Source organism: Phyllobates terribilis, unplaced genomic scaffold, assembly GCF_046119375.1.
Source record: "Phyllobates terribilis strain yellow unplaced genomic scaffold, ASM4611937v1 Scaffold_1__5_contigs__length_1240528914, whole genome shotgun sequence".
Lineage (NCBI taxonomy): Eukaryota > Metazoa > Chordata > Amphibia > Anura > Dendrobatidae > Phyllobates > Phyllobates terribilis.
In genome coordinates this window covers 892,597,602-892,620,590 of record NW_027362761.1, presented here as the reverse complement: position 1 = coordinate 892,620,590, position 22,989 = coordinate 892,597,602, and the positions used below count along the sequence as shown (strand labels likewise).

The window sequence follows — 22,989 nt, the reverse complement described above, 5'->3', positions numbered from 1 at the left end:
AGACAAATAGTAATTTTTGCAAAGTTTACTGCTTCATTTTTTGTAATGGCAATTTGCATATACTCCTGAATGACAAAGAGTGATCAGCTTAACAGCAATTACTGTACTTGCAAAGTCAATATTTGCCCAGAAAATGAACTTTAACCTCCAAAACACATTTCAACATCATTGCAGTCCTGCCTTAAAAGGAGCAGCTAACATCGTTTTAGTGATTGATCCATTAACACAGGTGTAGGTGTTGATGAGGACAGGGCTGGCGATCAATCAGTCATGATTAAGTAAGAATGACATCACTGGACACTTTAAAAGGAGGCTGGTTCTTGGTATCATTGTTTCTCTTCAGTTAACCATGGTTATCTCTAAAGAAACACGTGCAGCCATCATTGCACTGCACAAAAATGGCCTAACAGGGAAGAGTATCGCAGCTACAAAGATTGCACCTCAGTCAACAATCTATCGCATCATCAAGAACTTCAAGGAGAGAGCTTCCATTGTTGTCAAAAAGGCTCCAGGGCGCCCAAGAAAGACCAGCAAGCGCCAGGACCGTATCTTAAAACTGTTTCAGCTGCGGGATCGGACTACCAGCAGTGCTGAGCTTGCTCAGGAATGGCAGCAGGCTGGTGTGAGTGCTTCTGCACGCACTGTGAGGCGGAGACTCTTTGAGCAAGGGCTGGTTTCAAGGAGGGCAGCAAAGAAGCCACTTCTCTCCAGAAAAAACATCAGGGACCGACTGATATTCTGCAAAAGGTACAGGGAGTGGACTGCTGAGGACTGGGGCAAAGTCATTTTCTCTGATGAATCCCCTTTTCGATTGTTTGGGACATCTGGAAAACAGCTTATTCGGAGAAGAAGAGGTGAGCGCTACCACCAGTCTTGTCTCATGCCAACTGTAAAGCATCCTGAAACCATTCATGTGTGGTGTTGCTTCTCAGCCAAGGGAATCGGCTCACTCACAGTCTTGCCTAAAAACACAGCCATGAATAAAGAATGGTACCAGAATGTCCTCCAAGAGCAACTTCTCCCAACCGTCCAAGAGCAGTTTGGCGCCCAACAATGCCTTTTCCAGCATGATGGAGCACCTTGCCATAAAGCAAAGGTGATAACTAAATGGCTCATGGAACAAAACATAGAGATTTTGGGTCCATGGCCTGGAAACTCCCCAGATCTTAATCCCATTGAGAACTTGTGGTCAATCATCAAGAGACGGGTGGACAAACAAAAACCAACAAATTCTGGCAAAATGCAAGCATTGATTATGCAAGAATGGACTGCTATCAGTCAGGATTTAGTCCAAAAGTTGATTGAGAGCATGCCAGGGAGAATTACAGAGGTCTTGAAGAAAAGGCAACACTGCAAATATTGACTTGCTGCATTAACTCATTCTAACTGTCAATATAACCTATTGGTACTCATAATATGATTGCAATTATATTTCTGTATGTGATATAAACATCAGACAAACACTAATAAAAACCAGAGGCCAGCAGATCATGTGAAAATATAATTTTGGTGTCATTCTCAAAACTTTTGCCCATGACTGTAGACTTTAATGTTAATATACAAAAGTGGATTATTTTTATTGAAACTGGTCTTGTGTCTGCAGACTGTGACAGAGAAGCATAAGCTGAATGTGCCTGAGACTATGACTGAAGTTTTGGATGTCTCTGATGAGGAAGGTGAGTTTCAGATATGTGTCCTAGAATTGACATATAATTACCAATTTGAAAAATACGGGAAAACAATCACCTTTCACCAGGTTTTTGCCACCTAATCTGAGAGCTGCATAATGTTGAGACAGAGATCCATTCCAGTGATGTGTCAGTTACTGGGCTCCTTGCTGAAGTTTTGAGAATTATCTATATTTTGTCAGCAGAAGATTATCAATGCCTGTTAAACCTACTGCCCTGTAGTCCTCCGTATTTTAAGCTCTGTATAACCAAGCCACTTGGCAGCTTTCTGTATATACTCTGCAAAGGCAGAAAGCTGTCAATCAGTAGTCTGGGCGGGGTTATACAAATCTAAACATTCAGAGAGCTGGTAGATCTGCAGCAGATAAAACAGTGATTTTAACAAAACTGCCTCAAGTAGCCCCGTAACTGATACATCACTGGAATCGGGGTCTCTGCCCCTACATCATGCTGCTCTCATATGAGGTAGAAAAAACCTGGTGACAGATTCCCTTAGAGTTTTATTGTATAAATAGTACAAACAAGAACTGTCAATATGAATACATATACCACAATATGTATGATCAGAGGACTAGCGGTACCTGTAGAAGAATGTTTTCTATAGCCACAGTGGAATATATTCATTTTATATACTGGAACATTCCAACTTTTTGTGCATAAAGACATTCTAGTACACATGACTACTGTATGTAGTAAAAGGTAGCAGCTTAGATACTAGCAGAGTGCTATATCAGGAAATCTTTTATGTTACCTTTACAAACTAAAATGTGCTTTACGCAGCTATTAGACTATTTGCTGGTGACTTCATGTCCGATGAAGAACTTCTAAGTATACAAGGTATCGGTGTATGCATACTATTGGAGAATGGTGTGGATTCAGTGTGACTTGCAGTGAGATTTCTTGTCCATCTTACAGTTCTTATTTATTAAGTTGTCTATTTTACTATTATTTTAACTCTGAAATAACTTGTGTTCTTATTGCATGAACTGAGGTTTTGCAAATGCCAATCTGATCTCTCAAATAAAGTGCTAGTGTAAGGTGTCATCTACAAATGGTGTAACCAATAAAACAAGTGTAAACCCTATTTATAATACAGACAGAATAAATACTGCATTGTTTTCTGTTACTGCTTGTTTTACCTTCTAAAAAAATTAAGATGAAGTCTCTGTTCAAATGTCTACTTTCATCCATTTGTAAAGGATCCAGTATCAAAAAAATAAATCCTTTACAAACGGAGAAAAAACAGATGCAAAATGAAAATCCAAGTTTCCATTTTTGCATAGATCCGTCTATTAAAAAAATGGATACAATTACAAACTGACAATTTGGTTTTTGTTTTGCATTTGGTTTTGTTCTGTTTGTAATGGAGGCATTGTTTAGAAGTGTCTGAACATTTGTAGTGTTATGAGCATGTACAGGGCTAAAAAACATCCGATAATGGGTGACATAACAAATTATGAATACGATCTATTTTTCATAAACTTCAGGGGAAAAACCCACACAGTCAGGAGTGAGGAACACAGTCAGAAAATAGAGGGAGACACAAAGATTTTGCAGAGCTCTCTAACAAGTCTTTTGCCTCCAACCAGAGCTTGATTCATCTCCAGATAGCTAATTACTGCTATATAATGTCCTCCATGTTGTTGCTGGTGGTAATTATCCTTTTGTGCTAAAAAAGGAAAAAGAGCAGGAATCCCTTTTTGTGTGCTACGCTCTGTTATAGGAGAGATCATTGCAGATAGTCTCCCCCCCAGCTCAGAGTCAACTGCAATTTAAGAATTAGAGCCTTGAAAACCAAAAAGTGGTTAACATACAAAATTCAAGTCATATAATGTCTTGACATAGCATTATTCCTCATGTAAACATACAAGACCGCTTATTCTGAAAAGTTACTTGAAAGTACAGTTACCCTTTAACTCATGAGGCTGGCAAAGTCCCTTTCAAGCTGCTACTCACCCTGGCCCCTTCTGATATGCACTAGAGAAAACGGAAAAATGTAGTACAACTTCTCACAAGAGGTTTTATATTCATACTGTCCTAATGTTCTTTGTTACTATTATTCTATGGTGCGCTAGAGAAGAATTACACATACATATGACAAATTAAATAATGTCTACACCCCATCTAGACTGTATAATGATACTTATGTGTACAGGTGCTTCTCACAAAATTAGAATATCATCAAAAAGTTAATTTATTTCAGTTCTTCAATACAAAAAGTGAAACTCATATATTATATAGACTCATTACAAACAGAGTGATCTATTTCAAGTGTTTATTTCTGTTACTGTTGATGATTATGGCTTACAGCCAATGAAAACACAAAAGTCATTATCTCAGTAAATTAGAATAATTAACGAAAACTACCTGCAAAGGCTTCCTTAGCGTTTAAAAAGCTCCCTTAGTCTGTTTCAGTAGGCTCCACAGTCATGGGGAAGACTGCTGACTTGACAGATGTCCAGAAGGCTGTCATTGACACACTCCACAAGGAGGGTAAGTCACAAAAGGTCATTGCTAAAGAAGCTGGCTGTTCACTGAGTGCTGTATCCAAACATATTAATGGAAAGTTGAGTGGAAGGAAAAAGTGTGGTAGAAAAAGGTGCACAAGCAACCGGGATTACCGCAGACTTGAAAGGATTGTTAAGAAAAGGTCATTCAAAAATTTGGGGAGATTCACAAAGAGTGGACTGCTGCTGGAGTCATTGCTTCAAGAGCCACCACACACAGACGTATCCAGGACATGGGCTACAAGTGTCGCATTCCTTGTGTCAAGCCATTCATGACCAACAGACAACGCCAGAAGCGTCTTACCTGGGCCAAGGAGAAAAAGATCTGGACTGTTGCTCAGTGGTCCAAGGTGTTGTTTTCAGGTGAAAGTAAATTTGCATTTAATTTGGAAATCAAAGTCCCAGAGTCTGGAGGAAGAGTGGAGAGGCCACAATCCAAGCTGCTTGAGGTCTAGTGTGAAGTTTCCACAATCAGTGATGGTTTGGGGAGCCATGTCATCTGCTGGTGTAGGTCCACTGTGTTTTATCAAGACCAAAGTCAGCACAGCCGTCTACCAGGACATTTTAGAGCACTTCATGCTTCCCTCTGCCGACAAGCTTTTTGGAGATGGAAATGTCATTCTCCAGCAGGACTTGGCACCTGTCCACACTGCCAAAAGTACCAATACCTGGTTTAAAAACAACAGTATCACTGTGCTTGATTGGCCAGCGAACTCGCCTGACCTTAACCCCATAGAGAATCTATGGGGTATTGTCAAGAGGAAGATGAGAGACACCAGACCCAACAATGCAGAGACAAGCTGAAGGCTGCTATCAAAGCAACCTGGGCTCCCATAACACCTCAGCACTGCCACAGGCTGATCGCCTCCATGCCACGCCGCATTGATGCAGTAATTGATGCAAAATGAGCCCCGACCAAGTATTGAGTGCATTTACTGAACATACATTTCAGTAGGCCAACATTTTGGATTTTAAAAACATTTTACAAGCTGTTGTTATAAAGTATTCTAATTTATTGAGATAATGACTTTTGTGTTTTCATTGGCTGTAAGCCATAATTATCAACATTAACAGAAGTAAACACTTGAAATAGATCACTCTGTAATGACTCTATATAATATATCAGTTTCACTTTTTGTATTAAAGAACTGAAATAAATTAACTTTTTGATGATATTCTAATTTTGTGAGAAGAACCTGTATATATTTGGAGGCATTAGAATACTGGTGCTTTGGATCCATACAGAGTCTCAATAACAACATTGCACCTGACCGAAGTCAGAAGAATAAGAATCTCTCTGTAGCGTAGTCTCAAGCTTGGTGCCTGAAACTTTACTTAAAGAATTTGTCCACTACTTTTACATTGATGACCTTAGGATAGGTCATCAATGTCTGATCGGCTGGGTCCGACTCATGGCACCCCCGCCGATCCGCTGGCAGGAAGTACTCACTTGCCAAGCTGCTCCGTCTTCTGGTAGTGGCCACATCCCGGCCGATCAGCCATTGATGACCTATCCTATGGATAGGATAGGTCATCAATGTAAAAGTAGTGGACAACCTCTTTAATCAGTTTATGTATCATCACTTATTATATGTAATTGTACGATGTTTTGTGTAATGTTTGTGAGATATGAGACACACCTAAAGCTTCTATACTGACTTTTACAAGGAGATGATACAATGACTGGAGATGGAGGAGAGTACTTGCGACCTGAAGATTTAAAGGAGCTAGGAGACGATTCACTTCCTAGCAGTCATTTTCTGGATGGAATGAGCTACCTAAGGTACAGCTTAGAAGGTGGACGCTCAGAAAGGTATGCCAATGTAGCCAAGGTACAGTTACTTTAACTACAAGAAAAGCTCGTATCTTGTCTTCCAAGAAGCTACTAGTCTTCTAATATAATAAGAGAATGTCGTCATTTAGTTTGCTTTTCATTTTTCCTTAAATTAATTGGACCTGTCAATTCCTCTTATTTGCCTCCATGGAATAACAAACTATTTCATGTACATCCCAGAATAACAACAGAGAATCGTCATAATACAGAATTTTAAGAAAAGATGCTCCAGAAGTCTTATTTAAGGGGTTTGTCCACTACCAGGACAACCATTCTTATATAGTATATTTCCCATTGTAAAATAAAAATTTCCAATACTCACCCTCCGTACCGGAGCCATTGCGTTCTCCTTAGACTTGCCAGACATTGTTATGCCACTTGAGCCCTGCAGCCAATCAGCGGCTACTATTGGGCTGCCGTTCTCTCGCTTCCTTTTACACACCTCAGACATCCAGAGGAGGTTTGAGCACTGCAGCCCGTGAGTGGCCGCTGTTTGGCTGCAGGGCTTACGTGACACAACAATATCACACGAGCCTCTGGAGACCCTGCGCCAACATCACCGGAACTGCTCCGGTACAGGGGTGGGTATAAGAGGTTATTTTACAAGGGAGAATATATTATTTAAGAAGGGGTTGTGTGAGTAGCGGACAACACCACTGTGGCTTCATTTTAGTCATCATCTACTTTTGAGCATTTATGTATTACAACAGAGGGTAAAAAAGTCTGCAGAGCTAAATACAGTCATGGCCAAAAGTGTTGGCACCCTTGAAATTGTCCAGAAAATGAAGTATTTCTCCCAGAAAATTATTGCAATTACACACGTTTTGTTATACACATGTTTATTTCCTTTGTGTGTATTGAAACAACACAAAAGAACAGAGAAAAAAAGGCAAATTGGACATAATTCTACACAAAACCCCAAAAATGGGCCGGACAAAATTGTTGGCACCCTCACCTTAATATTTGGTTGCACACCCTTTGGAATAAATAACTGCAATCAGTCACTTCTTATAACCATCAACAAGCTTCTTACACCTCACAACTGGAATTTTTGACCACTCTTTTTTTTGCAAACTGCTCCAGGTCTCTCATATTTGAAGGCGCCTTCTCCCAACAGCAATTCTAAGATCTCTCCACAGGTGTTCAATGGGTTTAGATCCGGGCTCATTGCTGGCCACTACAGAACTCTCCACTGCTTTGATTCCATCCATTTCTGGGTGCTTCTTGAAGTCCGATTAGGGTCATTGTCCTGCTGGAAGACCCATGACCTATGATGCAAACTCAGCTTTTTGATATTGGGCACTACAATGCGAACCAAAATCCTTTAGTAATCTTCAGATTTCATGACGCCTTGCACACAGTGAAGGCACTCAGTGCCAGAGGCAGCAAAACAACCCCAAAACATCTTTGAATCTCCACTATATTTGACTGTAGGTACTGTGTGCTTTTCTTTGTAGGCCTCATTCTTTTTTTTGGTAAACAGTAGAATTATGTGCTTTACCAAAAAGCTCTATTTTGGTCTCATCTGTCCACAAGACACTTTCTCAGAAGGATTTTGGCTTGCTCACACTCATTTTGGCAAACTGCAGTCTATTTTTTATGTCTCTGTGTCAGCAGGGGCCCTCCTTGGTCTCCTGTCATAGTGTTTCATTTCATTCAAATGTCGATGGATAGTTCGCACTGACACTGATGTACCCTAAGCAGGCAGGACAGCTTTAGCTTCTTTGGAACTTGACTGGGGCTGCTTATCCATCATCCGGACAATCCTGCGTTGCAAACTTTCATAAATTTTTCTCTGCTGTCCACGTCCAGGGAAATTAGCTGCAGTGCTATGTAAATTTCTTGAATATGTTGCGCACCATGGACAAAGGAACATCAAGATCTCTGGAGATGGACTTGTAACCTTGAGATTGTTGATATTTTTCAACAGTTTTGGTTCTCAAGTCCTCAGGCAGTTCTCTTCTCCTCCTTCTGTTCTCCATGCTTAGTGTGGCACACACAGACACAAAATGCTAAGATTGAGTCAACTTCTCTCCTTTTTATCTGGTTTCAGGTGTGATTTTCATATTGCCCACACCTGTTACTTGCCACAGGTGAGTTTGAACAAGCATCACATGCTTGAAACAAAGTTGTTTACCCACATTTATTTTAAGGTGTCAACAATTTTGACCAGTCCATTTTTGGGGTTTTGTGTGAAATTATGTCCAATTTGCATTTTTTTCGTGTTGTTCCAATACACACTAAGGAAATAAACATGTGTATAACAAAACATGTGTAATTACAACAATAGCATTAATTTCCTGGAACAATTTCAAGGGTGCCAACACTTTTGACCATGACTGTATAAGTGAACCAGCCCTGACAGTGGCTATCATGTCAACTTTTATATTCAATGGTGTCCTTTACGTTGTTTTAATCAGGTCTTGTAATTATTTCGAAATTATCTGTTAATTATGCAAGCAGATTTATTTAGTAGCGTGTGACTTCAGGCAGCTCTATGTTCTCACAGAACATATGTGGCGTACTGTACCTTTAAAACATATCTATTAATGTTTGATGAAAGAATAAAAGTGGTGTCAGAATAGCAGAGTTGTCACTGCTGAGCTGTAAGTGGATCATACACAGGTTTGCTTCGTGATGAGCTCATTTCTGCTTCCCCAGCATGGTACATTCCCTGTGCTTTACTACAATTAACTTCCAGTTTAGCAAAATTGCTTCTTCAAATTCAGAGAAGATAACCGTGATTATCCCCACAATGGAGGCAAATTTCAACAATTCTACGTGGCTTCTAAAAATAACGTTCCCTATTTCATCAGACTGATGTTGCATTAAATTTTCCATGATAGATTGTTCTAGCAAAGACAACTAGAATTATTTCCTTTACTACAAATCAGTTTAAAAAAAAAAAAAACAAAAAAAAAACATCCTACAGAGATTTCAAATGTCAGATAGGGGCCTGTAAGTTTGCTAGGGAGTTCACCATGTGACATGCCATATGGTGGGGAGTTCACCATGTGACATGCCATATGGTGGGGAGTTCACCATGTGACATGCCATATGGTGGGGAGTTCACCATGTGACATGCCATATGGTGGGGAGTTCACCATGTGACATGCCATATGGTGGGGAGTTCACCATGTGACATGCCATATGGTGGGGAGTTCACCATGTGACATGCCATATGGTGGGGAGTTCACCATGTCACATGCCATATGGTGGGGAGTTCACCATGTGACATGCCATATGGTGGGGAGTTCACCATGTCACATGCCATATGGTGGGGAGTTCACCATGTGACATGCCATATGGTGGGGAGTTCACCATGTCACATGCCATATGGTGGGGAGTTCACCATGTGACATGCCATATGGTGGGGAGTTCACCATGTCACATGCCATATGGTGGGGAGTTCACCATGTGACATGCCATATGTTGGGGAGTTCACCATGTCACATGCCATATGGTGGGGAGTTCACCAAGTCACATGCCATATGGTGGGGAGTTCACCGTGTCACATGCCATATGGTGGGGAGTTCACCGTGTCACATGCCATATGGTGGGGAGTTCACCATGTCACATGCCATATGGTGGGGAGTTCACCATGTCACATGCCATATGGTGGGGAGTTCACCATGTCACATGCCATATGGTGGGGAGTTCACCATGTCACATGCCATATGGTGGGGAGTTCACCAAGTCACATGCCATATGGTGGGGAGTTCACCATGTCACATGCCATATGGTAGGGAGTTCACCATGTCACATGCCATATGGTGGGGAGTTCACCATGTCACATGCCATATGGTGGGGAGTTCACCATGTGACATGCCATATGGTGGGGAGTTCACCATGTCACATGCCATATGGTGGGGAGTTCACCAAGTCACATGCCATATGGTGGGGAGTTCACCGTGTCACATGCCATATGGTGGGGAGTTCACCGTGTCACATGCCATATGGTGGGGAGTTCACCGTGTCACATGCCATATGGTGGGGAGTTCACCATGTCACATGCCATATGGTGGGGAGTTCACCATGTCACATGCCATATGGTGGGGAGTTCACCATGTCACATGCCATATGGTGGGGAGTTCACCAAGTCACATGCCATATGGTGGGGAGTTCACCATGTCACATGCCATATGGTAGGGAGTTCACCATGTCACATGCCATATGGTGGGGAGTTCACCATGTCACATGCCATATGGTGGGGAGTTCACCATGTCACATGCCATATGGTGGGGAGTTCACCATGTCACATGCCATATGGTGGGGAGTTCACCAAGTCACATGCCATATGGTGGGGAGTTCACCATGTCACATGCCATATGGTAGGGAGTTCACCATGTCACATGCCATATGGTGGGGAGTTCACCATGTCACATGCCATATGGTGGGGAGTTCACCATGTCACATGCCATATGGTGGGGAGTTCACCATGTCACATGCCATATGGTGGGGAGTTCACCAAGTCACATGCCATATGGTGGGGAGTTCACCGTGTCACATGCCATATGGTGGGGAGTTCACCGTGTCACATGCCATATGGTGGGGAGTTCACCGTGTCACATGCCATATGGTGGGGAGTTCACCATGTCACATGCCATATGGTGGGGAGTTCACCATGTCACATGCCATATGGTGGGGAGTTCACCATGTCACATGCCATATGGTGGGGAGTTCACCATGTCACATGCCATATGGTGGGGAGTTCACCAAGTCACATGCCATATGGTGGGGAGTTCACCATGTCACATGCCATATGGTAGGGAGTTCACCATGTCACATGCCATATGGTGGGGAGTTCACCATGTCACATGCCATATGGTGGGGAGTTCACCATGTCACATGCCATATGGTGGGGAGTTCACCATGTCACATGCCATATGGTGGGGAGTTCACCATGTCACATGCCATATGGTGGGGAGTTCACCATGTCACATGCCATATGGTGGGGAGTTCAGTGGTACAGACTAAAAGGGATTGGATAAAATATTGTTTTCCACAAATCGTGCCACTCTTGTCCATGGTCTGTTCTTGGTATATTTATCCCATAAAACCTCTTTAAAGAGAATCTGTCGGCAGGTTTTGCTATGTAATCTGCGAGCAGTATGATGTAGGGTCAGACACCGTGATTACAGCGATGTGTCAATTGCTCCTCTGCATGCTGCTATTTTGATAGCTGCGGATATAACAGTTCTCTGAATGTTGATCTATGTATAACCCCACCCACATCGTGGATTGACAGCTTACTGTGTACACTGTGCATAGGCAGAAAGCTGATAATCAGTGATAGAGCCGGGGTGACAAGGAGCAGTTGACTAGGAGGCAAGAACCACCTTGTCTTTTAATGGTAAGCTTCTGCTGATAGAACACTGATTTTATTCAAACAGCAACACACAGCCTAGTAAGTGACACATCACTGGAATCAGGCTCTCAGCCCCTACATTATGCTGCTCTAAGATTATATTGAAAAAAACCTGCTGACAGATTCCCTTTAATGTTTTTGTACACAATGGTGCCCACAGGCTTCAGTGTACCACTTTGTGATTCTCTTACATATAATTGTTTAAATTGAATCTGCCATCTGTTTCATGCTGCCAAACGACATGCAGCGTGAATCAGAACCTAAAACAAGCACCTTTTAAAAGCTGACAATATTACTAACATCCATCAGGCAGACATTACCTCCATATATATATATATATATATATATATATATATATATATATATATATGGAAGTGATGTCTGTATATATACACCTGGTACATGACTAACTGCATGTTATTTCTCCTGAAGTTACTGGTTACCCTTTTATTTCTGACTGATGCAGAGATCGCCGTTACGTCATAACTATTTCCTTTCATTTCTTTTCTTTCCATTTCATTTGTGTGGATGCTACCAGCAGCACCATGCCTAGGTAGGTATGACATTGCATGGCGCCATTATGTTCTTCATGTGCTAACCCTCCACCTCAGATCCTCATCCATCATTGCCTCACCTACTGTTCATGTAACTGCTTGTCTGCTGTACATAAGATCAGTGGGCCCGCTGTACATCCTGGCTGTAACTTTGTATGGCGCTCTAAAGTAAGCTATTAAACAGTGGACACTAGGACCATATGACAAATCTGTGTACTATGGATCCTCTATACAGTGCCCTTGACACCAATGGACCCATATTCTCCATTCATTTTATACATATTACTTATTGGTATTTTACGTATTACCGTCATTTAAATTTTTATTCCATAAATCAATAGCACACATCAAAATAAGAATCTTTGTAATATATCTTATCAGAGAAATCCGCTTCTTTCTCCTCCTGGATTGATCTTTTATTCTGAATTCACAGGTAAAATCTGTAAAAGTTGTTTTTACTGAAAACTGATTACTGAGAAAGGAGATGACAGTTGGTGCTTTTAGTATTCCTAGGAGGGGCAGCTAGAGGCAGACACAGACCTTCTACTGAAGTAACAGTTACAGTTCTCCATAGAATGTTAAGAGCACCAACTGTAATCGCCTATCCCAGTAATGGGAACATCTGTTTTCTCTGCCGACAGCTTTTACCCATGAATTGAGAATTTTGAGAATAAATGACCAGTCCTGGAGACGAGAGAAGCAGATTTCTCTGATGAGATACATTACAAAGTTTCTTATTTTCTCGGGTATTATTGATTTATGAATAAAATAAAATGAAGGTTACTCTTTAATTGTGGCAGGCTCCTGACATGTTGTATTACAAAGGTGTTCTGCGGGGAGTTACCTTACAGTGACACTTGGAGAGTCCACAGACCCATATTATGATCTGTAGGGAATCTGGGAGCTCCCATACTGGGTCCGAATCTGAAAATGTCCTGTTACTTATTGGAGTGTTATTTCTTGTGGTATTTTTATGTGTCTGTTTCCTGTTGTCAAATCAAATGCTCTTGTGATGTCCCAGGCTGCTTGTGCTTTGTTGGTTTGTGTCAGCGTCATTTAGCTCCTAAGTGAATCCACAAAAGCAGTATCTTCCAGGGGATATGCCCTAATCTCCAAGAAATGTAATTTTCCTTCTTTTTCACCATCCAGTAAAGCAATTACTAAGAAGGCAATTACATGTAGTGTTACAATTAACACACAGTCAAGCAGACCACAAAGCAATTCTGCAAACGTTATGCTAAGGCTGCGATCACACAATGTTTGGGGCGTTTTGACTGCACTTATGAATGGGAATTTGTAAATCTAATTAGTGTAATTCCTTTTTGACAGTCATTGATGAAATAAATGTCAATAAACAAATGTCAAAACTGCATTAAAAGAAATGCTAGTGTGAACCAAGCCTTAGCTGTATGAATCCTGCATTGCAGATATTCTATTCAAGCATGAAACTTTTTGCATTTTAAATGTGGTCTTTGCAAAAATTCACCTTTTCTTCCCCTGGAAGCTGCACCAGGCGCTAATTGCTAATTTTTCCATTCACCTTTTCAATTTCACCCTCACATTTCTGGTGATTTGTATGTGTCAACCGACCAGCCTGCGATCCTTCAGTTCAGACAGGTCCCACACGATGAGCCACCACAACTATCCTAGGGGCAGTGCCATCATAGACGACTCCATCATCATTCCTCATGACCAGGTGGGTGATTATTCTACACTATTTTCAACCTCCCAAATACTGGGCCAAAAATGACATTTTTTGCTTCTCAATTCCTCAAGGAGAAATAAGGATACTTATCAGAGTTATGATATTAGGGAAATAATTCAGCCTCTTACAATGTGAAGCTGCCCAACTGAACTCCATAGGTGTCGTACACATGGCGCGTTGCTAGATGGTGGCACACATTACCCTGTACCGCTACATCCTACAGGGACTGTGTGCCCCCATATACATCTGTTTGGGGTACCACTCAGTATGTTTCCAGCTATCCTTACCTAGAAGCTATTCTTCTAGAGCAGTGTTCCCCAACTCCAGTCCTCAAGGTCCACCAGCAGATCATGTTTTCAGGATTTCCTTACTATTACACAGATAATGATGGAAGTATTGCCTGTGCAGGTGATGGAATTATCATCTGTGTAATACTAAGGAAATCCTGAAACCATGATCTGTTGGTGGACCTTGAGGACTGGAGTTTGGGAACCCTGCCCTAGAGAAAGGCGCCATACTATCCTTACAGAACTACAGCACTTATTACAGCTGTAAGAGTCTACCCAGCCTGCCATCTTTTTACCGCTGGAGCACTATGCACCACATGGCCACACAGTGTCTGCAGTAGCACACTGCTGCTGTATTCATTCTTCAGTGCCTTTAGCTGTAATACCATTGTACACAGTCATTTACTTCTGCTTCACTGTCTAGGTCTCATATTTAACAAAGACAGAACAAAATTCCTATCGTCTTAGCTGGGGGAATGACAACCTGGACAATGTGGCACTCTCCTCCAGCCCCATCCATTCTGGGTGAGTAAAGATGTTCTGCAGGACAATATTGTAAGCATTTCTTGCCTTAATCTTACAAAATAGAAAGTGTTTGTGGCCGTCATAGAAAGATGAGAAAGCCGCTATGTACCCGGTGGAGTCAATGCACTGACGTATGTGTAAAATAACGGCTATTACATTCACAGTACATTTATGGTACAGTAGTCTAACTCCATATTAATGTGCAACGGTAGAAAGCATCTTATGTTATCAGAGCTGTTTTTATCATGTTCATGTTGTTCAGGGAATTATTTTGGTGACACAAGTGGGAGTTGTTATCTGCGATTTCCTCGCTGGGTTGTTAGATGACACTAAATGCCCCTAACTATTAGAGGAGAGGTGGGCCTAGACAAACTCCTCAGGTAATCTACATCAATTAAGTTACGTCAAAAAGCCTAAAATGTAAATTGCAGAGACGTGGTCAGCTTCTCCGTCACCGGGGGCATAGATTGGTCCCCCGCTATAGCGTTAGAGCAAGGCCATGCGGAGTGGATGTGAGATTCTACCGGGCATTGGCACAGTTATTAAAGGAATGTCAGTTGTTAATGATGTTGTGGGTTTGTGGGTAAAACTGCCATTTACCTGTAAAATCCTGTTCAACTGGAAGTGGTGCTCTATCCATGGGTTGGGATCAGATTTCTAAGAACAGGTTCCCACCACATTTGAGTTTTATGGCATCCTCAGGGAGTGCAGATCACATCACGGCCATACATTCTCACCCCCACTCTCTGCTGCTTATGGCAGAAAGATATGTACGTGCCCCACCTCCTGGACACTATAATCAGTGCCCGCCTTCCGCATCATCTAGGCTCACTGCGGCTTGAAATGGAGTCTGTGGCAGGATAAACCCACAGGGAGGAAACAGTCAGCATTCTAGTAAATAATGGGGGTCAGGATAGGAAGACTTTATCTTCTTTCAGTAACGGACACAGACATAAGATGGCCCATGCGCAAGGACAGTATATGGGCTCTCTTCGTGTCTGTGACAAAGGCTACTTAGTGCTCTCGAGGTGGAAATGGGCCTCTTACCTCTTGGTGTGGCTTCACAGGTAACTCCAATGGTTTGCCCATGCCTGCCGCTTTCATCCTCTTTCAGTACCTCTGCAGCTGCCCCCTAGGCTTACTGAGTGTTCTGCTGTTCGGCTGCCCTCTGTGCCCTGCCAGCCCTTAATCATAGTCTGCCTGACGTGACCTTATTAAATCTCTTGTCCCAACTGGATGATAAAAACCAAACAGTTGATCCGAATGGGAGCATCATTGTAGGGAGAATGGATTTTTGCATCCATTCATATGGTGATCCAGAGCTTGCTATACCGGTAGCCATACTTCCGAGAATCTCACTTTACTATATGTAATTGAGTGGTGCACCTCCCTTTAGGGTTCCTAAATGCTCTAATAGTATGGGCAACTCTTGCAACGATCATATCTACATTTAGAATATTTCCACTTAGAGTTGTATAGTATTTATAGGATTGCAAGGTTACCTTTATGGTACAATATGTATGGGCATATTTTACAGATAAGGGAAGAAGCGGCATGCTTATCAGTCACAAGTGCCAGTATGGTATAAAGTAATGTTGAATCCTAAATATACTACAGTGGTGGCCAAAAGTATTGGCACCCCTGCAATTCTGTCTGATAATACTCCGTTTCTTCCTGAAAATGATTGCAATCACAAATTCTTTGGTATTATCTTCATTTAATTTGTCTTCAATGAAAAAACACAAAAAGAATTGTCCTAAAGCCAAATTGGATACAATTCCACACCAAACCTAAAAAAGGGGGTGGACAAAAGTATTGGCACTGTTTGAAAAATCATGTGATGCTTCTCTAATTCGTGTAATTAACAGCACCTGTGACTTACCTCTGGCACCTAACAGGTGTTGGCAATAACTAAATCACACTTGCAGCCAGTTAACATGGATTAAAGTTGACTCAACCTCTGTCCTGTGTCCTTGTGTGTACCACATTGAGCATGGAGAAAGAAAGAAGACCAAAGAACTGTCTGAGGACTTGAGAAACCAAATTGTGAGGAAGCATGAGCAATCTCAAGGCTACAAGTCCATCTCCAAAGACCTGAATGTTCCTGTGTCTTCCGTGCGCAGTGTCATCAAGAAGTTTAAAGCCCATGGCACTGTGGCTAACCTCCCTAGATGTGGACGGAAAAGAAAAATTGACGAGAGATTTCAACGCAAGATTGTGCTTATGGTGGATAAAGAACCTCGACTAACATCCAAACAAGTTCAAGCTGCCCTGCAGTCCGGGGGTACAACAGTGTCAACCCGTACTATCCGTCGGCGTCTGAATGAAAAGGGACTGTATGGTAGGATACCCAAGAAGACCCCACTTCTTACCCCGAGACATAAAAAAGCCAGGCTGGAGTTTGCCAAAACTTACCTGAGAAAGCCTAAAACTTTTTGGAAGAATGTTCTCTGGTCAGATGAGACAAAAGTAGAGCTTTTTGTGAAAAAGCATCAACATAGAGTGTACAGGAAAAAAAAAGAGGCATTCAAAGAAATGAACACGGTCCCTACAGTCAAACATGGCAGAGGTTCCCTGATGTTTTGGGGTTGCTTTGCTGCCTCTGGCACTGGACTGCTTGACCGTGTGCATGGCATTATGAAGTCTGAAGACTACCAACAAATTTTGCAGCATAATGTAGGGCCCAGTGTGAGAAAGCTGGGTCTCCCTCAGAGGTCATGGGTCTTCCAGCAGGACAATGACCCAAAACACACTTCCAAAAGCACTATAAAATGGTTTGCGAGAAAGCACTGGAGACTTCTAAGGTGGCCAGCAATGAGTCCAGACCTGAATCCCATAGAACACCAGTGGAGAGATCTCAAAATGGCAGTTTGGAGAAGGCACCCTTCAAATATCAGGGACCTGGAGCAGTTTGCCAAAGAAGAATGGTCTACAATTCCAGCAGAGCATTGTAAGAAACTCATTGATGGTTACCGGAAGTGGATGTTCGCAGTTATTTTGGCTAAAGGTTGTGCAACCAAGTATTAGGCTGAGGGTGCCAATACTTTTGTCTGGCCCATTTTTGGAGTTTTGTGTGAAATGATCAATGATTTGATTTTTGCTTCATTCTCTTTTGTGTTTTTTCCTTGCAAGAAAATTAAATGAAGATAATAATACCAAAGAATTTGTGATTGCAATCATTTTCAGGAAGAAACTGAGTATTATCTGACAGAATTGCAGGGGTGCCAATACTTTTGGCCACCACTGTATATTTGTATGCACACATTATTATTGGAAATATAGTTTTCATGCGGTATCTCTGGGGAAATACTGCATGTGTTTAGTCTGGTCCATAAGTCGCATATTATTAATTTTGTCTTAAACTTTCATTAAGTAGCAGAGACATTGGGGTCTTTCATCTAAGATCTTCTTGCAAATCGGTCCGAGCATGGACCACAATGCCCGGACTGGTCCCAGTTCTCCCAACCCAAATGTGATATGTGTATGAGGCTGTGGGGCTCGGGTCCGGAGAGCCGCGGCCATTTCGTGTATCGTCGCCCATGCTCGGACATCTGAACCGGTCCTTATTTTGTCAATATAACTTATGCTGATTTTGCCACTTCCACATGTGGCTATAGAATGGAGCAGGAACAATATCAGTATGGCCAAATGCCATATATAAAAACTGTATTAGTATCCAGCATAGTCTTTATATGCTCATAATGGTTTTGCGTTGACAATTGACAATCACTCTTCTGTAACAATCGAATTAACAAAGTAACCAGTTTTATTATCGGAGTGAAGTGAAGTTGTGAGTCTGCGTGGTTAAAGACAAGATAAACTGGCCCATTCTTCCCCTTAGGATTTCACAAATGCGTTAAGTTCTCTGTAAGTGACTTGATTATGGATGTACCTCTGCTACTTTTATTACCGCTGTCTCTTTTTCTATCCTTCCGTTATGTCTCATGACTAATCTGTTCTGTTGCAGCCGCATGTCTCCTTGTCTTGACCGAGACCACAGCAGGTGATCCTTTGTGTTCAATATGTGATTGCATTGTTTCCACATTGTATGCCAATAATTCACATCCCGATGCTTTAGTGTTTTGACGTCTGATGATTGGCAGAACATTGGCACAGCCGCATGCATTGGACACATTTTCAGAATGTGCTACTTGTTAAAACATTCCTCCCAAAAGTTACTTCTTAAAATATTACTGGTAACAGATAACACCCAATCCAGCCAGAGAGAAAGATGACGGTGCAATCTGTTTCCCCCTTGTTTGTTTGCTAATATTACAGGCGTGGACTTGTCTTTTTGGCATAGTCCTTAGCAATAGGGTGTATAGGAGCCTGCGGTATGGTAAACCGGCCAATAATCGTACAGCATACAATCTAGCAGTTTGTCTGATCTGTTCTCCTAATAGAGGTGTTTGATATTATATCCTACTGATAGGAAGCTCAACCATGATAGGTGTGTTTAATATGGAACATCTAAAATATGAAAGCAATCTCCAGGTTAATGAGAAGGTTCAATACAGAAACTATGGCCCGAGTCATCAAAGCAGCTATACCAAAATCGATTTGAAGAGTCGCAAAATGTTTGAGGAACTCAGAATTACACAAAAAATACAACTTTTGGCATTTTCACATCGGTTACGCCAAGCTCCGCCAATGTGAGGCAGAAGGGGGCGTCTAATTCATGACGAGCTGTGGCATTCCTTACTCCAGAAATCTTACTCTAATACATGACAAGTGTTATGTACAATAATACTCCTTTAAGTTATAAAAAAGGACATTTTAAGGCCATTGGTTTTCTAATACACCTGTGAGGTTTTAGACTATGAAATGTATGTTAGACTATTAGGCCATGTTCACATATGATGGATATGCTATAGATTTTTCATTTAGATTTCAGATGGAAAATCTGCAGCATATTAACAGTAGCAGCAAAGTAAGACGAGATTTTACTAAAACTCATCCACATGCTGTAGAAAATTTTTTTGCAAGGTAAATTGACCTGCAGTGTGGAATTTAAGGTTATTTTCCCACTTGGCATAACCGCTGCGTTTTTCCCCCACTGCGTTTTTTTTGTGAATCTGCATTTAACAGTTCAAGGAAAATGGGTATAATTTCATGAAAACTCATGCCCACTGTGCGCCTAAAGATGCTGTGGAAAAGTGTGTTTTTTGGCGCGCTATCTTCTTATAGGCTTCTTCAAAAAATGCATTTAAAAAATGCAATTGTGTTTTTAAATGTATAATCCCAGTGCTTCCGCTCTAAAAACATTAAAGAAACACTACAGCAAATATGTGTAAAGACTCATTGAAAAGGGGAAATTATACATAATTCTTGTCGAGCATGTAACGATCGGAGCTTACACAGTAGTGTCTTCCAGTAGCAGTGCCTTTGCCTTTTTTCCCTCTAAGTATTCACTTTTGCAGCATGTATAGAATTGTCACAGTTGCTATTATATATTTCTTGACTATTTTGCTATTTTAAAGATGAAATAAGGAAATGTTGTTACCAGTAGCTCTTATAATACTACGCAATCATATTTTCTACAAGCTGAAACAATAAGTGTCTTACTGATCATCTAGCCCTTTAAAAGGACGTCCCACTGCAAAACAATTATCATTAAAGAGAGCCTGTAAGAACAAGATGACTATTCAAACGAAGCACAGTCTCTAGATGAACCCTTGGTGTCGCTGAGCAGTTCAATGCCCCTTTCCATCTACTTGTTTTGTATGTTTCTGTTCCCCCTCATCTTTTGCTGCTCTGGCTTTACAGGCAGGAGACAATGGAAGGTGGTGATGAAGGTGAACTGAGTTACCCAGCCATGCCAATGGTGCTTGGTTTGAACAGTCATTTTATGCTGTCATACTCCTTTTAAAGTCCTATTCTCAAAATTGAAAATTATCAAGTTATCACATACCCATTTGAAAGGTGATCACTTTCTGATTGGTGTGGATCTGACCGCTAGGACCACTGATCCTGAGAATTGGACTCTGAAAGGTCTATTAATTCTCTCTGGGACTTCTGGAGATTTCTGAGTACAGCACACAGCTTTTTCTGGCGGTCCCATAAAGAATGAATTGGGTAGTGGCACATATGTATGGCCACAACTCTATTGCAATATACGTATAATGACAGCCAAAACTTCCCACCAGAAAGCACCTTTCAGACCCCTATTTTCAGGACTAGTGAAGGCCACCACAGTTGGACCCCTCACCTTAATCAGAAACGTATTACTTATCCTGTGGAAAGGTGATAACTTTCAAAGTTGGGAGTAACCCTTTAAATACATTTATAATAGAAACATGTAGAATTTAATCATTTACTTTCATGTCTAAAGGGGTCTCGGTCTAAAGCTATCATCAACATTCCGAGTCCTAGCAGGTCCACTTCTGACTTTGGTACAACATAGAAGAGAGTTTCTAGTGCTGGGACATCATCAGTGGCTATCCAAGCCACCTACTGTCTATGAATCAGCAGAGAGACAAGGTGGCTTGGCTGGCTTAGCTATTGAAGTTCATGTTCAGAACTGATGACTTACTGAGCCAGTGCTGGACTGGAGGTGGAACTGCCAGGATCCAGGGATCTACTGACAGCTGAAGGTCAGGACACCTCTGGAAATCATTTCTTGAAGTGGACAGCCCTTTGAGGTCTATACTATATTATTAACTGTAGAAAGGACCATGTCTAGTGAGATCTGTCCAGTATACAGTTTCACCCATTACCAGTATCATGACAGCCATAATTTCCCCACAGAAAGCACCTTGTGCCATCCTCCCTTATAGGCAGCATTCTTGCATCCAAGGGATCAAACTTCACCCCCATTCGGAACTTCAGAAATGCTCCATCTGGAGATTTATCTTCATAGTTGTGTGCTAGACCTTGTGCTAATGCACCAAGTTGGCAGACAGGAGCGAGCCACGCATCTTGAACCCGCTAGCCACATGTGGCTCCCGAGCCACAGGTTGGGGACCTCTGCTCTAAATGGTTGTAGGAGGAATATATAATTTTAAATAAAAAAGATACATAGTATCAACCAATTTTTTTTTTTTTTTCCCTACCTCATTTTTAATTGTATAAACTTTTAAAATAAAGCTTGTTTATTGTGTTGTTGGCCTGTGATTGAGATATACGATATGTATATATATATACTGTTTATGTATATATATCTACATTATATATAGATATATAATATACATATACAGTACATATGTGTGTGTATATATAGATATACATATATATGATTACATTTGTGTAAATATATAAGTGTGTGTATATATATATATATATATATATATATATATATATATATATACACATACGCACGTGGTCAAAATTGTTGGTACCCCTCGTTTAATGAAAGAAAAACCCACAATGGTCACAGAAATATCTTGAATCTGACAAAAGTAATAATTTCATGAGTTTAATTTTTTTTAAATTCTGTGGAAGCAGGGTTGAAAAGCAATGTCTGACTTTCATTTGTTCATTTTCATAGATTTTTAATTTATTATTACTTTTGTCAGATTCAAGTTATTTCTGTGACCATTGTGGGGTTTTCTTTCATTAAACGAGGGGTACCAACAATTTTGACCACATGTGTATGTACATATGCATGTATCTATCTATGTATATAGATGTAAATATGTACATATATGCATGTTCAAAATTCCTGCCCCATTTCCATGCATTATAGGTGCATGCTGTTCTTTCCCAGAAGTTGCATTTTGCTCTTTTACCCTTCTGTGTATTGACTTGCTTGTTCTCACTCTGATCGGAAGCATGTGGGATCTATCTTGTGTTGCATATGTGTGTATGTGACTGCTCTGTTCTACAGTTTGCATTTCAATCCTTGTTTGGCACAAAGTTTATTAACAGATTAAAACTGTTTGCACATATAAGGCTCCAAGGAGTCACAAAGAGTTTTTCTCTTCACCCATTCTTATAGTAATTGACATTACATCAGTGTGCTACACAGGAGGCCTTCACATGTAATGTAGCCTATCCATGTTGGAAAGACGGCCATAACTCACAAAGACTCTCAGATGTATACACAGGCGCCTTCTTATTACTAGGCAGCACAAGGCATAGCGGTTGCCTTGGATATTCACATATTATGTATCTACATATGTATCTAAGCTGTCTATCCAAGCATAATTTTGGCCTTTATCTAGTGAATGTTTTGATTATTTTGTATGTTTATTTTTTATCCCTTAGCTTCCTAGTTAGCTTCATGGTGGATGCTCGTGGAGGCGCCATGAGAGGTTGCAGACATAATGGATTAAGAATCATAATTCCTCCTCGGAAATGCACAGCCCCTACAAGAGTCACCTGCCGCTTGGTTAAGCGTCATCGATTGGCAACTATGCCTCCCATGGTAGAAGGGGAAGGTCTTGCCAGTCGGCTTATTGAAGTTGGGCCTTCCGGAGCTCAGTTCCTTGGGTAAGTTATACTATATAATACATCTGCATCGGTTAAGATTATCAAGCAATCTGGAACTAAATGGGAAGCAGGACAGGACCTGCTAATTGTG

At 41.2% G+C, this 22,989-nt stretch overlaps 1 protein-coding gene across 50 annotated transcripts in view; it reads left to right on the top strand.

Annotated features, from left to right (window-relative positions):
- ANK2 (ankyrin 2) overlaps window positions 1–22,989 on the top strand; it is a 701,030-nt gene that overhangs the window by 603,646 nt on the left and 74,395 nt on the right. For 12 of the 50 annotated variants that reach the window (XM_073640230.1, XM_073640294.1, XM_073640221.1 and 9 more), the window contains 7 exons: window positions 1,604–1,676; window positions 5,864–6,008; window positions 11,936–11,950; window positions 13,545–13,647; window positions 14,368–14,468; window positions 18,436–18,471; window positions 22,674–22,898. In XM_073640230.1, coding sequence (XP_073496331.1) covers window positions 1,604–1,676; window positions 5,864–6,008; window positions 11,936–11,950; window positions 13,545–13,647; window positions 14,368–14,468; window positions 18,436–18,471; window positions 22,674–22,898 — 698 coding nt within the window. The remainder of the gene's footprint in view (window positions 1–1,603; window positions 1,677–5,863; window positions 6,009–11,935; window positions 11,951–13,544; window positions 13,648–14,367; window positions 14,469–18,435; window positions 18,472–22,673; window positions 22,899–22,989) is intronic. The other 38 variants (XM_073640389.1, XM_073640323.1, XM_073640240.1 and 35 more) reach the window with 11 other exon arrangements.